Here is a 15,356-nt window from a genome sequence, read left to right on the forward strand (position 1 = left end):
TCTGGTTCCTTATCTGAGCTGAGTCAGAGCCTCCATTTCTCGGGCCCAGGCTGCGGGACTCTGCAAGGAAAAATGGAACACAGCGCGTCCCCAGAGGCGCTGCTGCGCGACTCCACCTGCACCCGACGCACCGGCCCCAGGCCTCTCGCCCACAGAGACAGAGCCGCGTGTGGATTTCATTCCAGACTGGGGACCCCAAGCCCATCCCAAGCATTTCTGCCCTTTGCCCCTTTAGAAACCGCGGCTAGTAACGTCCGAAATGGAGGGGGGAGGAGCCGGGCGGACGTAAAGGCCTCGGCAACCGAGATGGAGGTGCCAGTGTTTGGCCTCCAGGCTGCCGCACACGCTCTCGGTGTCAGTCCGTTGCCCCCGAGAAGACCCAACCGGCTCTCTCCCGCAGGCCCCTAGCCTCTCCGATGACCGCGAGTGTCAGTGACCCTGGAGGCTGACCCTTAGATCTGCACTTGGTGCAGGAACCTGCCGCGGTCCAAAGGCTCCGGGGACCGCCGCAGCAGCGCTTTGTCCTGCACGTTTGAGACCTCCTTGAAAAGAAGCGGCCCCCAGGGGCAACACCACCACTGCCACTCCCCTGCCCCTGGATTTTTTTTTTTTTTTTTTTTTTTTTGGTCTGGGCAAGCCATTCGCTTTGGTCTGCGTCAAGAGCAGAAACTAAAGTACTTGTTTGTCTGGGTCTGCTTTGCTCCCGCAGCCAGCAGCTGTGGCAGTGGGATGGGTTTCCCAGTTTCCTGGATCTTCTTGGATACCCCCAGAGACAGGGAGCTCACTGCCTGTCAGGGCAGCTCTAGCTTCTCCCAAGCATTCATTGCTCACAGATGTCCCTGTAATACCTACTTGTTCTGGTTGGGATCTGAGCCCTGTCTTGGAGAGGGTGACCCCTCCTGGTGAAGAGACAGAGGGTGTTATGTGCTTTGAGCTCATTTGCTGTTGCTCAGAGAATGTCACCCACCAGGCTGCTTTCAAAGGGGCTTTCCCAGGAATGACAAAGGAAGGGGTGGGCGTACCCTTCCAGGGGCCTCCAGCACTCTGTGAGCATGGGCACAGATTCACCCAATGGAGCCCAGGAGGTGTGATGGGGCAGCAGAGAGCAGAGCATGGGCCTGGGGGGTTGGATGAGGGTGGCAGCCGGTCCCTGGGGCCCCCTCACAGTCTTTGAGTGTTTACTGTACGCCTGCAGCTTTTTGCACAAACTTTGAAAAACAGGTTTGTTGGAACCAAAGGGGGCACTTGCCCTTCCAGCAGGAGATGCTCCTCCCGAGAGCTCTGGGCCTGTCCCCACAACAGGGAGGTCCACAGATGAGCATGCCGGCTCAGAGTCTTGGCCACACACTCAAGGCTGCACATCAAAGGCCAAGGGGGCTGAGAGGTGACCTCCTGCCTCCCGTGGACCTCCTCCCTTCTGGGTGCTACACATTTGCTCTTGCCAAGGCCAGTACTCCAGCCCTCTCAGTCAAGGCCACGTCCACCAGCACAGACATGGCCTAGGTGGAGCCCACACACATCCCAGGCCTGGACTTGGGCTGTCAAGGACACAGGCTCTCTGCAGCTTGCCCAACAGGTGTTTATTAAGAGCATACTGTATGCCAGGCTGCTCCCAGGTTGTCCATGAACGGGGGGCTCGTCCCTCCCTGCCTGCCTCATCTAGATCCCAGGGCCTTGTGACCCTCCCAGCCCGACTGCTACCCAGCGCATCTCATCTCAGCCTTGGAGGGCCCTGGCTCAGTCCTGGAGGAGAGGGCAGAGAAGGCTTCCTAGAGGAGGCACCTGAGCAAAGGTGGCCAAAACATGGGCTGTGGCAACAGCAGCAGCCGAGGCCTGCAGAGGAGCCGCTGCAGGCTGTTCTAAGGCACTGCAGTCCAGCCTGCTGGGCAGGCAGGCACCGGGCAGGAGTCCCAGGGGGAGCTGTGGAGGTGGGGAGCAGGGTGAGGGTTAGACCTCTGCCAGGTCATGAGGTCAGGGACACGGCATTGGCTGTGGACCCTCCTGGAGCCTACAGCTGGCTGGGCCCCCACAGCAGCAGGCTGCCAAGCGTGGCGAGCAGCCCCAGTGCAGTGGCTGGCTGCAGGCCGTGGGCCCCACTGGCATTGCACAGATCCGTGGAACAGCACGTGATGTTCTTCTTGCCCACGTAGTAGTTCTCCGCATCTTCCACACAGTTCGAGCTGCAGCCCTTACTGATAACGGTCACGAGCCCAACTGCACCTGGAGGGGCATGGTGACGGCTGGGGAGGCCAGTCCTGTCCCTAACTGAAGCTCCACAGCCACACCCCAAGCTGGTCGCAAGGCTGCCAGCAGCAGGAGACCAGGGGCTTGGTCTTGTCCATGTCCAAGGACCCAGGGCAGCTGGGCCTTGGGCTGAGCACCAGACAGATTGAGTGGGTAGGTGAGTGCAGGATGGGGTGGGTAGATGTGTGGGGTGATGAGGGCGCTGGAAGGGGTGGGGCATGTGGGGATTATGGATAGATGGTCAGGTGGGCAGAGGACAGAAGGCTGAACAGTGGTGGAGACCAAGCCCAGGCTCCTCAGTCAGCCAGTGGCAGGGAGGGAGCCGGGCGAAGGCACTCACGGATGCGCTCCGTCTTGCACTGGGTCTGGCCTTGGGTGCAGTTCTCCACGTTGTGGCAGTCCCTGTTGCTCATCTGGGCCGTGCAGGAGTAACACTGGAGGGCGGTACCTGCGGGGCGGGGCAGCGAGGTCAGAGGCTGTCCTCCCAGCCTGGGCCTGCCACACTTTCTCTCCCCCACCAGCAAGGAGAAAGGCACGAGCCCTTCCAGACTGCTGGGGGTGCAGACCTGAGCCCAGGCCCCTCGCGAGGTCCCGGGTGTACCCAGTCCACCGAGGACTGGCACCCACTTTCCCTGCTGCGCCTATGAATGACTTCCCCTCCATGCCCACGTTGCAGCCCATGGCTGCATACCATGCCATGCTCCCTGAAGGGCAGAGATGACCGGCCCCAGTGTGGCCTGGCTAACCCTGTCTTGCAGGGGCCCAGCTGGGCCCTGGAGAGGAAGGGTGGGGGTGTCGGGAGACCGTTCCCTGACTTTCCTAGGCCACCAGGCCTCAGGCCTACCCCTTCTTATCCCCTAGACCCACCTGGTCTCAGCCCCTCTCAGGCCTCTTGGTGCTATGTGACCACAAGTGGCCCCGGGCCAGGTCCTGCCCTCCCTGGGTCCAGTAACCCCAGCTACCAGGGTGTCCTGCTTAAGTCTCCTCCCTTCAAAGCTGCTACAGCTGGCTCCGCAGCACCTCCTTGAAAACAGGTCCAAGCGCCTCCCCAGCCCTACCCTGGGTGCCCCTGGAGTGTTGGCCTGCTCAATTTCCTGGTGGCCTCGGGGGACAGCCCCCTGCCCACACTTTCCAGAAGAGGACACTGAGGTCTAAGAGGGTCAGTGACTTGGCCAGCCACAGCACAGGCTGAACCATCCCCTTGGATCCTCCACCTGGACACAAGCTCTCCCAGGGAGTGGACGTCAGGGCTGGTGGGGCCTCGGGTCTTCCCAGTGCAACCCCAGCACCTCCTCATTCCAGCCTCCTTCCTTCCCTTCTGAGCATGTCTTGCCCCTGTGCCTCCCAGGACTGTTGGTCAGCATCCCTGTCCCTGTCCCTTTGACTTCTGCCCCTCCAACCCTGCGGGCAGTAGGGAAAAATTCACTGCAAGGTATCATCGTTGCTTCCCAGATGTGCCCAGAGTCACCCTCCAGGGGCCAAGAAGCCCAGTGGGCAGAAACCCGCCTCCTTCCTCCCACCTGACCCTCCTCCTTCTCCCGCTTGCTCCCTGGGACCCTTCTGGCCTCCACTTGCCCCTTCCTTCAGTCCTGCCCCATGGCTGGCTGAGGCCTTACCTGGCTGGAGGGCCAAGCCAATGGCCAGCAGGGTAAGGAGGACAGCCTTCATGGTCACAGGCGGGTGGGGGAAGCAGGCCTCAGGGAGGCTTTATATGACTTCAGCAGGCAGGGAGGCTCTGTGGGCCTTCAGTCAACAGTGACGGGGCTCCTGGGGGCCAGTGAGGCTCAGGGCTGGGCAGATTCCAATCTGGGCCTCCCAAATGGCCCTGCCCACTCCCTTTGTCCTTCTTTCTGCCTCGGGAGGACACAGCCTGCCCAGGGTGGAGCCATTCTCCCTGAGGAGGCTGTTTTTCAGCTACCCCCAGAATGAGGCCTGGGAAGTCCTCAGGCCCCAGATTATGCCTCATGCCTTACAGAGGGAGGCCAGAGCAGGGGCCCACTTCCTGGAGGCCTGTCCTCCCTCCTGCGGCCTGCAGTCCATGGGGGAGACAGGCCTGGATCAGCGCATCCCAGACAGATCAGCAGCGAGTGCTGCCCATGGCAAGAGCAGCTGCTAGGAAGCCGCCCCGGGGTTGCTTTCTCTAGGGAAGGGGTCTGGAGGCCAGTGGGGACCTCAGATGGCCATGGGCTTTCTCAACAGGACCATATTTAATCCACAGCTTGGAACTTCAGGTGCAAGGAAGTTGGGGACCACATGGCTTTCAGCAGCCCCTGCACAGGAGGAGGGGTGAGGACTCGGCACCTCCAGCTGGCTCAGCTACCCAGACCCCTCTGCACCCTGCCCTGGCCCAGCTGTTTCCTTCTCCAGCACCCTGACTGCAGGGCTGGGTTGGAGGTGCCGTGTCCCTCTGGAGGGGCCCCAGGTTCTATGGGCCAGCTCCCCCAGCCAGCTCTGGTCACTGTTCCTCCTGTCTGCCCTGCCAGGCCCAGGACAGTAGCTTCCTGCTGCTTCTGGCCCTGGGGTGACTCATGGTCCCTCTTGCCCATCTCTACCGAGGCTTGTCTGCACACTCGGCCCCTCTGCCATGCTCCTGTGACCCTGGGGGCACACTGTTGCTCCAGCCGATGACTGTGGATAGAAGTGCCGGCCACGGCCACTGGTCAGCTGTACACGGCTGGGAAAGAGCCCCTTGTCCTCTGATACCCTCCTTTCCCTGCTGATGGGCACCTAACTATTCTTCCTGCCCTGGGGATATCCTCCCTAGAAAGGCCCTGGGCATGCTAGGATGGGCAGTGGGTGCAGGGAATCAGCCCAACCCGAGGACTACTGAGGGGCTCAGAAAGGCCAAGAGGCACCTGGAGTCCTGAGCCCAGCAGCTTGCAGGAACCACCAGAGCCTGGGTAAGGTGACCTTGCTGATGGGTGACATAAGGTGACGGGTGACATAAGGCCTAGATCCTCCAGCACTCTGTGGCAGAAGCCCATGAGCTGCCCCCGGGTCAGGCAGGCCCAGGCCCTCTGGGCTTCCCTGCCCAGCTCTCCAGCACCCCTGGGTTGTCTCTTTTCTGGCAGTGAGAAACCTGGGGCTCAGCAGTGGGGGGGACAGGACTGGGCTCAAGGTCACACAGGCTGCGTGTGGCATCCCCAGGACCCCTTCATGCCCTCTGCTCTCATCTGGAACTTTCTCTTCGAACATCCCCTCCAGCCCACAGGCCTGTTAGTACAGTGCAGGCGCCACATGCAAGGAATCAGCTCTCTGAGGCTGTTTCCTCGTGTGGCTGCCCACCTGCCTGGTCTTCCCACCAACCCCAGCCCACGAGAACTCTGGCTGCCCTGGACAGAGCCTTCCTTATCTGTCTCCGCACTGGTGGCACCCGGCACCAGCACTGGCCTGGAACACTCATTCCCCAAACATTTACAGGTGTGTAAATGTTTGTCCACTGGATGTGATATGAAGCGGGTGCTCGGCCCGTGTTTAGCATTGCCTGCAGGCGGCTTGGGTTGTCCCAACCCAGGGTGTTGCTGGCATTGGGTTGAGTGGTCCCAGGAGCTGCTCAACATCCTGCTGTGCACAGGACAGCCACTCCCCTCCCCAATCCCTGCCCAGTAGTGCTAAGGGTGAGAGCCCTGGTCTAAGGGTGGCCTAGTAGCCACAGCCCAAACTGAGAGACCGTGACCACAGCTTCCTTATAGCCCCACCCTGACCTCAGCCCAGCACTGAGACCTCACTCTGAACTCTGACCCTGGTCCCCAAATAAGCCAGGAGCACATCCACCCACTGATGTCTGCCCTCTGTCCTTCACTCTTTGGGCACATATCACATGCAGCCCCTGAGCCACACTGGGCCTGATCCTCTGGTGGCCCTGCTTCCTGGAAGGTTTTTGCAGAAAGGATGACCCCCTGTGGTCCCTCCGTGAGTGGATGGGGTCCACAGGGGGCCTCACGTGACTCAGTCTTTACCTCTGTCCCTTGTTCTCTAGCCAGTTCCTGGGACTCCAGATTCTTCTGCTCTTGTGGCCCTACCTGACCCGCCCAGCCACCGCAGTCTCAAACCTGCTGGGCTCCCTGGAGATCCTGCCTGTCCACATACCACAGGAGCTGCTGCTCCCTGGGTGTGGGCGCCTCACAGGGAGATCTTGCCCACAGACCACCATTTCCGGTGGAGCCTGCCACTCAGGCCCCTGCTGGAACACACATCGTATTTATATTTTTTTACTTCATGCACAGCTAGCTTTTAAAAATAAGCGTGTTAATCACACAAAGAACTGACTTCCACTTACACCACCGAGGGTCTCTTCCTGGGAAGACTGCCTACAGCCAGGAGCATGGCCTGTACACAGCAGAGCTGAGCCTCCTCTTGGAAACAAAGGCCATGTCTTGCAAGCTCTGAGTGATCTGAATCTGTGCTGTCTGTAGACTGTCTGTGAGCATGAGTGTGTGAATGTGTGCCACATGGGAGTGTGAGCCTGTATGCAGATAGGAGTGTTGGGGCGCTCACCCTCTGGGGAGCCGCCTGGGCAGCCTAGAGCCCCTCCTGCCCCTGAGATCAATGCGCTTCTTCTCTTCCTCTATTTCTGAGTCCCCTCCCACCTCTACTTCTCCAGAGGGCCTGGCCCCAAACCACCTTCCCTCCTGTGCAACGCACCCACCAAGCCCCAGGAGCAGAGCCGTCTCCTCTCTGTACCCCTTTCCTTACCTTTTCTTATACCCCCCTCCTGGAGGGAAGTCAGTGAGTGGAGACCCCAGGCCCACCCAGGACAGTTTCCTTCTCTGCCACGGGCCTCAGACGGGGAGCTGCAGTCCCCTCTCCACTGTGGGAGACAGGTATCCCCGAGACCCTCCTGAAGGGAGGACTGGCTGTTGACTTTCCCACCTGAGGCCTCCAGAGCTGGAGTGAGGGGCACTTCCAGGTCCAGGCACACCTCCAGGCAAAGGGGGCTACAGCAGAGGGCACAGCCCACAGGATGGACCCAGGGCTTGGTAAAGGGCTGTGGGTCCAGAACACTTGGCCTTGAGGACCCGGGCTCTTTTCAGAGAGGGAGGAGTGACCTTCCCAGACTGACCTCTCCAAGGTCACTCTGGCTGTGAGGGCGATGGGAGGTGGTCAGCAAGGAGGCTGTGGCTGTGGTTTGAGGGCTTTATCCTGTAAGCTGGGGAGGCTGGGGAATGAGAGTGCTCAGTGCCAGGCCCCAGGGAACATCAATGCCCTTCTTCTCTTCCTCTATTTCTGAACCCCCTCCCCACTGCCACAGTGAACTCAGTCCATCTGATGAGGTCCAAGGGTCCTGGAGTGACATCCCAGGCCCCTGTTCCATGCCCAGTCCCACCCTTCCAGCACGGCTGGTCTGGGAGGTGCTTTCAACTCTGGGTCCAGTAGGCGGCAGCAGAGAACCACTGGTAAGCCAGCCAGCCTGGGCACCTGGCTGTCCTGGAAGCCCCATCAGGGAGCCTGGGGGTCTTGGGGTCCCCTGTTATGCTCCCACACTCTCTCTTCCTGTCAGGCACACTTCAATGCTAGCAAACAGCACCTGTCATGCCACTGAGTTTCCCACAGAGTTTCGGGGTGGTTCACTCTGCAGCAGCCAAAAGCTGACAATGGGACAAAGGACAAAGAAAAGAGCGGGGTGGGGTGGGTGTGACCACTGCTGGCCTGAGGCAGGACCAGGGGCAGAGCCAATCAGAGCTCCTGGTCTGTGGGGTGTGGTGTGGAGTGGCTGGAGAGAGAGAGTAGAGCCGCCATTTGTCAGGACAGGGAGCCCTGGGCTGGAGCAAGACAGGCGGCAGGGTCTGTTCTAGAAATGCGGGTTGACAGGAGCCCCTTAGGAAGCTGTGCAGAAGTGTTCTGTAAGAAAAGGAGTTTGGATTTCAGGGGAGGGCCTGGCAAGAGACTTGACTTGGGAGCAGCCAGCCTTCCCTGGTACTGAGGCCCCGATACGGGAAACCACCTGGGAGTGTGAGTGGGTAGAGAGCCAGGAAGTGAGGCAGGTGGGGACCAGGGAGGGAGGGCAAGGAGAGAACCAGGTGGTGGCAGGGCTGGCCCAAGGGAGGGCTGTGAATCAAGGAGTGAGATAGCAAGCTCTGTATGAGTTTTTGTGGGGGCTGTGACAAGGTGCCATAGTGAGACCCATTATCTCATGTTTCGTCCTCTGTCAAACACTCAACTCCAGCATGCCACTCCTGACCACAGGGTGGTCACTGTTTCCAGGGCTGCTGTGTAAGTTGCAGGGTGGCTCCAGTGTAGCAGCTGAAGCAGGTCAGAGTCTGAAATGAGTCTTATGATGCAAAAATCCAGGTGTCACAGGTGCACGCTCCAAGAGAATCTGCTTCCTGGCTTTCCCAGGTTCTCGAAGCCTCCCCCACTCGGGACCTGGTGGCAGTTCCTGTTAGGTCAGTGGTGGTGACTTGGTGGCGACTTAGTGGCGACTCAGAACAAAGCCGCCAGCCCCCGGAAAGGAATATCAATCAGGTGCTGTCAATCAGCAGGACCCCCTGGCCAATCCTGGAGTTCAGCCAACTCCCCTGACCAACTCCAAGGGGACAAAGGACCCTAAAAATACCTTTTCCTGACCCAAGCCCTTCCCTTCCTGCTGTAAGCCCCATAAAAGTCCAGTCTGGTGGAGCTTCCACGCGGTTTCTCCTCAGACCCTTCTCCTGTCCACTCTGTGGGTCCGATCGAGTTCCACCCGGGAGTGATATCTCAATAAAGCCTGGTTCAGCGGCCCTTTTAAATCTGCCTCCTTTGGTCGCTGCCCGCCCCGCCTGATCCGACAGTCCCTCTGCCAGTAAAGCCCGCGGCTGGCGGGTCCTTCATGGGCACACTGTCTTCTCCCACGTGACCTTCCTGCTCCCTCTGACAGGACCCTTGTCATGACACGGGGCCCACCCACACAACCCCAATAACCTCCCATCTCAGGACCTTAACTTAATCGCATCTGCCAAGCCTCCTCTGGCCTGCCAGCCCAGGAATACACAGGTTCTCAAAACTAGGAGGGGCACCCTCGGGGCCACCATTCAGCCCACCACAGTGCACTCCACAGTTCACCAGCAAAACGCACTCGAGTTCCTCAGGTGTCCACCAACACCAGTGCAGACCTCAGAGAAGCCTCTGCAGCTCACCTGTTTCAAACCTCGGCATCAAGATCACCTACATGAGCCGCGGATGGGGCTTTAGCTGAGTGGGAGGTTGAGCGGGATGTCCCTGTGGGGAAGCCACACTGCCGCAGGCACTGGCCCAGCAACAGCGGCCCCAACAAGCCTCGCACAGCGCGGGGCCGGCAGCACCTGCCGACCTGCAGCACCCCGGCGCTGGATGCTTCCAGTCCCTCTCAGACCCCTGGGAGGGCCACAGAGAGGACGAGTCCTCCGCCTGCCTAGAGCGTCCCGGAAGTGGCCGGGGAAGGCGGCGAGGCGCGGGCTGGGGAGAGTGGCGCGGCGCACTTCCGGCCGACGGCGGCGGCCCGGACGCAGGTGAGTGGGCCCGGTTGCGGCCGGCCGGCGGGGCGGGGCCGGGCGGCCGCGGCGCCCTCGAGGCTCGCACGCCCGGGCCTGCCCCCGCCGCGGTCCCGGGACCAGGTCTGCGCGGCCCCGGCGGTTGGCGCCCTCCCTGGCCGGGCCGCGGCAGGAGCAGGACGGGGCTTGGCCGCCGCTTCCCTCGCACGGAGTTTGCTCCCGGTCGTGGTACCCGGGATGCTGGCGGTGTCCCTCCGCGGCCCCCAGCGCGCCCGCGCCCCCTCTGCAATGTGCACTGGAGTCTGTCCCGGGACCCCTTCCTCCCGGGGCTCCGGTTCCTCGCCTGCCCAGTCTCCAGGACACTTGTCTTTTGGATCTTTGCCCCCGATGCCCGCATTTGCCCGGGGACAACCATAGTCGTCGGTGAAAAGGTCCATTCTTAGCAGCCTTGGCCTATATGCCTCAGGGCCTTTTCTAAGGAAATTTCTGTCCTTGCACACAGGACCGTGCCTGAGAGTGGACAAGTGCTGCTGTCCTTCCTGCCTCACCTCTGTCCTGTCCACCACCACTCAGTGTGTTGTCCACCCCTGGGCTCAGGAGAATACTTGAAGTCCATGGTCACGTGGCCTCATGGTGTCAGTGCTTCCTTTGAATTGCAAGGCAAGAAGCCACCAGAATGTCTCTTGCCATTTCTTGTAGCCTGGAGCTTAAGGTTTCAGAAGTAAATCCTGAATTTCATTTCTAAGGAAGGCATTTCAAGCACTTTGTCTTGCAAGCCAGACAGCAGCGTTTTCAGCCACCTCATAACACCTGCACACATCTGCACATCCAACGCCAAGAAACATTCTTAATGGCCCATTTCTGGACCTGAGCCTCCTCCAGAAATTTGTTGGCCCCTCACAGGTTCCTGTGTGATCCCACGGATCCCCCAGTTTTGTTTTAGAAATCCTCCTGAGGCTGGCCTGCGGCCTGATTGCCGTCTCTTCCCACAGTGTGATGCACCTCCTGGGCTGTGTGTGCTGTGCTAGGCAGGGTGCTCGCTCACACTCAGTACTGTGGTGCAAAGCACCAGGAGGACGTTTGGCAGACCAGGAGGCCAACTGATGGAGAAAGGAGTTCCCAGAGGTGACTGACAAGCCTGCCCTGTGTCTACGAAGCGCTGACTACATTTGAATACACATCTCATTTCTCTTGAGTTGTGGTCTTAGGGGCTGTGTGTTTTACATGCCGCACCTGTAAGTAGCCTTCTGGCTTCTTGGACTGCAGGAAGTTGGATGAAGCAATCCACATAAAGGTTTAGAAGGGAGGTGGGAGGAGTGAACCCCTCAGGAGTTCTTTTGGGGGTCCTATGTGCCTTTTCATCAGAGGACAGGGTGGTGGTGCTGCAGCCTCTGTGATCTGTACGCTCTCCCCGTGCCAGGAAGGGCTGGAGTTGAGAGGGTGGCAGGACTGTCATAGCACTTGTTTCAGGTAAAGCTTCCTGGTGGGTCTGAGTAGTGAGGACGTGCGCAGGTATGTCCTGGCGCTTGACGTGATGTTTTCCTTCTCCTCTGCTTTTTAGTTCCTGAAGCACTGTGGGTGAGACACCATTGTGGACCCTGGGAAGAAGCACCTCGCTTGTGCCACAATACCTTCATTAATCGGAAACTGGGCGTTGTTTGAGGAAGACCTGCTACTGTCCCTGAGAAGAAGGCTGAGGATCCAGCCACACCAAGCAGTCTAGGGCAGATTGATGCTGGAAATTTCCCCTGCGGAGAGGATCAGCAGCTGACCACTTGGCCAGTAGCTGAGGCCTGAGCTTCCAGGGCCTGGATGCCCAGGGGAAGCTGAGGAAGAGGTTGCTGCAGGTAGAGGGTAGAGCCAAGGAGGACTGGGCTTGAGCCCAGGAGCAGCAGAGACAAGAAGGGAGAACCTGAGGCACGGAGGGGAAGCTCACAGCGGGAACGAGAGCAGCAGGCCGGCCACCCTTCCCATGGCCTCTAAGCAGGCTGCCGTGAAGGGCAGGGTGGGGAAGCGGAAGCGGGTGGTGCTGACGCTGAAGGAGAAGATCGACATCTGCACACGCCTGGAGCGGGGCGAGAGCAGAAAGGCGCTGATGCAGGAGTACAACGTGGGCATGTCCACCCTGTATGACATCAAGGCCCACAAGGCCCAGCTGCTCCGGTTCTTCGCCAATTCTGACTCCAACCAGGCGCTGGAGCAGCGGCGCACGCTGCACACACCCAAGCTGGAGCAGCTGGACCGGGTGTTGTATGAGTGGTTCCTGGTGAAGCGTGCCGAGGGCGTCCCCGTGTCAGGCCCCATGCTCATCGAGAAGGCCAAGGACTTCTACGAGCAGATGCGGCTGACCGAGCCCTGTGTGTTCTCTGGAGGGTGGCTTTGGCGTTTTAAGGCCAGGCATGGCATTAAAAAGCTAGATGCATCCAGTGAGAAGCAGGTAGCTGACCAGCAGGCAGCGGAGCAGTTCTGCGGCTTCTTTAGGAGCCTGGCCACTGAGCACGGGCTATCTCCTGAGCAGGTGTACAGTGCCGATGAGACCCGTCTTTTCTGGAGGTGCTTGCCAAGTCCCAGCCCAGATGGTGGGACTCTGCCCAGCCTCAAGCAGGGCAAGGACAGACTGACTGTCCTGATGTGCGCCAATGCCACAGGTTCCCACAGAATCAAGCCCTTGGCCATCGGGAAATGCCGTGGCCCCAGGGCTTTCACAGGCATCCAGCACCTGCCCGTCGCCTACAAGGCCCAGGGTAATGCCTGGGTGGACAAGGAGATCTTCTCAGATTGGTTCCACCGCATCTTTGTCCCCTCGGTCAGAGAACACTTTAGAACCATAGGTCTGCCGGCAGACAGCAAGGCCATCCTGTTGCTGGACGACTCCAGGGCCCACCCACAGGAGGCTGCGTTGGCATCTGATAACATCTTCACCATCTTCTTGCCTGCCAGTGTGACATCGTTGATCCAGCCCATGGAGCAGGGCATCCGAAGAGACTTCATGAGGCACTTCATCAACCCCCCTGGGAGCCTGCAGGGCTTCCACCCGCGGTACAGCATGAGCGATGCCATACTCAGCGTGGCCTGTGCTTGGAACGCTGTGCCCAGCCATGTCTTCAGGAGGGCCTGGAGGAAGCTGTGGCCTGCTGTCATGTTTGCAGAAGGCTCTTCCGAGGGCGAGGAGGACGAAGAGGCCGAGCCTTGCAGTACCAAGCCTCATAACAAGACTTTGGCCCACATCCTCGAGCTCGTGAGGGAGGGCCCCTTCTGCCCAGGCCACAGGCCTCCGCCCAGTGCAGGGAGGGAGGTGGAGGAGGCACCGGCTGCTATGCTGCCGGCTGAGGCTGACCGGAATGCAGACCGGGTGGAGAGAGACGCTGGGGAGGACTCTGCGGCCGAGGTGGCCTGGGAGCAGGCGGCCGCAGCCTTTGAGGCACTTGTGCACTTCGCGGAGCAGCAGCCCTGCTTCAGCACGCAGGAGGTGGGGCAGCTGCACGCACTGCGCTCTGCCTTCAGGAGGCGGCTGCAGCTGAGGCAGCAGCCCGTCGCCCTGAGGGCCATGGTGAAGGTTGAGGCCCGCCAGGATCACCCGGGCAGGTGCAGGGCCACAGCCCACTCCCCCCTGCCCTGCTCATCCACAGCCAGTGATAACTGATGGCTGTCATCACACCCATTTGACCCTTAAGGACATGGGGTCAGTCCTGGGACACAGACTGCCCGCTGGGCGGGAGAGCACGCTCAGAGAGAGCTTAAGCGCTCCCCCAGGGGGTGGTGCCCCCAGCACATTGTCTCCATTACTCAGAAGGACCCAGGCCTGTGTGTTTTGGCTGATTGAAGTTTACCTGTGTCGTTTGCTACGTCCTGTGAATGGGAGGAGACCCTCTGGAGAGTCCATGCTACCTTCAGCACACCCAAGCCTCCTCTATTGAAACTGGGGGCTAGGCTGGGTGAATCCCGAATCTTCTGTTGCCTGGCAAACCTTGCTGTGTTGGATAGAGGTGTGTCTGTCCTGGCAGAGAAGAGCACTGTGCTAGCCCACAGGGGCAGCGCCTCCTGCCCCAGGGAGGCTGGGTAGGCTGAGCTGGCAGTAGTTCATGTGCTGGGTGGACCCCAAGTCGAGTGTGAGGGCAGGGACTCAGTTCATGAGCTCAAGTGCCCTCAGGCCACACATCTCCCCACTGGCACATGCCTGCTTCAGCCACAGTCATGCTCAGCAGAAGAGCTCTGTAGTGTCCCCTGTGGCCTGCAGACCCTGCCCTTCAGGCCCAGGCAGGCCCTCTTGTCACCCCCAGGGACCCTGGACTGTTGTTTTTAGCATTTGGCTCAGAGACCACTACAGAGTCTGTATTCCATGCTCCCAGACTTTCAGTTAGAGCCCCTAACTGAAGAAGTCGCCATCAGGAGTTCAGGGACTAGTCTTAGGTTTGCACACGGCCACTGAGGACAGTGACACAGGCCCCAGCAGCATGGAAGCTTTCGTCCTTGCTCTTTCCAGGGCAGCGATGCTCTGGGGGAAGGCCTGTCTGTACCAGTGGGTGTTGGGAGGCCGACCCTAGGACGTGGTCATTTCCTCGGCCTTAGTAGCCCTCTGTGGCTTTACCTCTAGCAGCACCATGCTTCCTGGCTGTGACTCCAGAGGCCCTGTCCACCGCGTTAGCTGCGTTGTGGCCGTGAAATGGGTGTTTTTCCGAGCTCACTCCTTTGCCCTTGAGCTCCATTCCTTCTTGGATTCGCATCCTGGCAGCTGAATTGGCACGAGGTTTCATTCCCCTGCTCGTCAGGTACTCCATCAAGAGACGCGCTGCTGGGATCCTGAGAGCCAAGGGACTTACAGGGAGGTTTGTGGTTCTAGTCTGTCCAGACGCTGAGGCCGTAGTGATGTTGATATAGCGCTGTGTTGTAGAATGTGTGTTTCTTTGAAGCATGTGGGAAGATCATAAAAACCAGATAGTTTTTGAAGTTTTGTTGCAGATTCTTGGGGCTCTGTGGCCTTGTGTTGTGTTGCCGTCGTGCTCTGCTTCGTGCCTGTGCGTCTGCGTCATGCCGTTGCTGGCTCACAGCAGGGATTGCAGCTGCCTGGGGTTCTGCAGGGTGGAGGGCGGGCGTCACACCTGTTGCTGGCAGAGCCAAATGTTGGACCTACCAAGCGGATGTGCACCCTGCTGGCAGCCCTCCCCGACCCCACAGATGATCTGTGCTCATCAGACTCTACGATCCAGAACCATCTCACCCTCACAACTGCTCCTGTCCTGTCTGGGTGCTGTGTGGCCACAGGGCACCCCTCCTTCCAGAACAGCTCCAGGGACAAGCCCCCTTCGGGCTGACCCTGTACTCTCTCTTCCTGTCCTCTGCTCTCCCTTCCTGTCCTCTGCAGGCTTTTGGCAGCTTCTTTGTGGGCTTGTCACTGGAGAGTTGCAGACTCCACAAGAGAAGGCCTGAGGCGAGTGCTGTGCAGAGGCACAGGTCCACTGCCCGCCTCTGAGTGCCAGGTCCAGGTTCCATGCTCCCTGAAGAGCCCTGTGCTCTCTGGACAGCTGCAACTCCAGCCTCTCCAGAAGTCATGTGGCCCAGCAGCTTAGCCTCAGCACCTTTCCCAAACAGTTCTGGGTGGACTCACCATGCCCAACTTCACACCTGAGCTGGTGGGAACACGTCTTCCCCTTCCCTTTCCCCAGT

The 15,356-nt window shown here is 59.8% G+C and overlaps 2 protein-coding genes across 5 annotated transcripts; one reads left to right on the top strand and one right to left on the bottom strand.

Annotated features, from left to right (window-relative positions):
• Positions 1 to 1,559: 1,559 nt before the first annotated feature.
• Psca (prostate stem cell antigen) lies at positions 1,560 to 9,598 on the bottom strand. Of its 2 annotated transcripts, none has more exons than XM_027946095.3 (3): positions 9,360 to 9,598; positions 2,585 to 2,692; positions 1,560 to 2,220 (listed from the first exon to the last, which is right to left on the bottom strand). In XM_027946095.3, the coding sequence occupies exons 1-3, from the start codon at positions 9,376 to 9,378 to the stop codon at positions 2,009 to 2,011; spliced, it is 339 nt and encodes a 112-aa protein (XP_027801896.1). In that variant the 5' UTR covers positions 9,379 to 9,598; the 3' UTR covers positions 1,560 to 2,008. The 2 variants fall into 2 exon arrangements, with proteins under 2 accessions (XP_027801896.1, XP_027801903.1); XM_027946102.3 differs by lacking the exon at positions 9,360 to 9,598 and adding an exon at positions 3,861 to 5,096.
• A 61-nt stretch (positions 9,599 to 9,659) lies between these two features.
• On the top strand, positions 9,660 to 14,639 carry Jrk (Jrk helix-turn-helix protein). Of its 3 annotated transcripts, none has more exons than XM_027952654.3 (2): positions 9,660 to 9,710; positions 11,254 to 14,639. In XM_027952654.3, exon 2 carries the CDS (start codon positions 11,665 to 11,667, stop codon positions 13,333 to 13,335), a length of 1,671 nt encoding a protein of 556 aa, XP_027808455.3. In that variant the 5' UTR covers positions 9,660 to 9,710; positions 11,254 to 11,664; the 3' UTR covers positions 13,336 to 14,639. The 3 variants fall into 3 exon arrangements, with proteins under 3 accessions (XP_027808455.3, XP_027808463.3, XP_071458185.1); XM_027952662.3 differs by lacking the exon at positions 9,660 to 9,710 and adding an exon at positions 9,962 to 10,927; XM_071602084.1 differs by lacking the exon at positions 9,660 to 9,710 and adding an exon at positions 9,962 to 10,817.
• Positions 14,640 to 15,356: the final 717 nt, after the last annotated feature.

This window comes from Marmota flaviventris, chromosome 15, assembly GCF_047511675.1.
Source record: "Marmota flaviventris isolate mMarFla1 chromosome 15, mMarFla1.hap1, whole genome shotgun sequence".
NCBI lineage: Eukaryota > Metazoa > Chordata > Mammalia > Rodentia > Sciuridae > Marmota > Marmota flaviventris.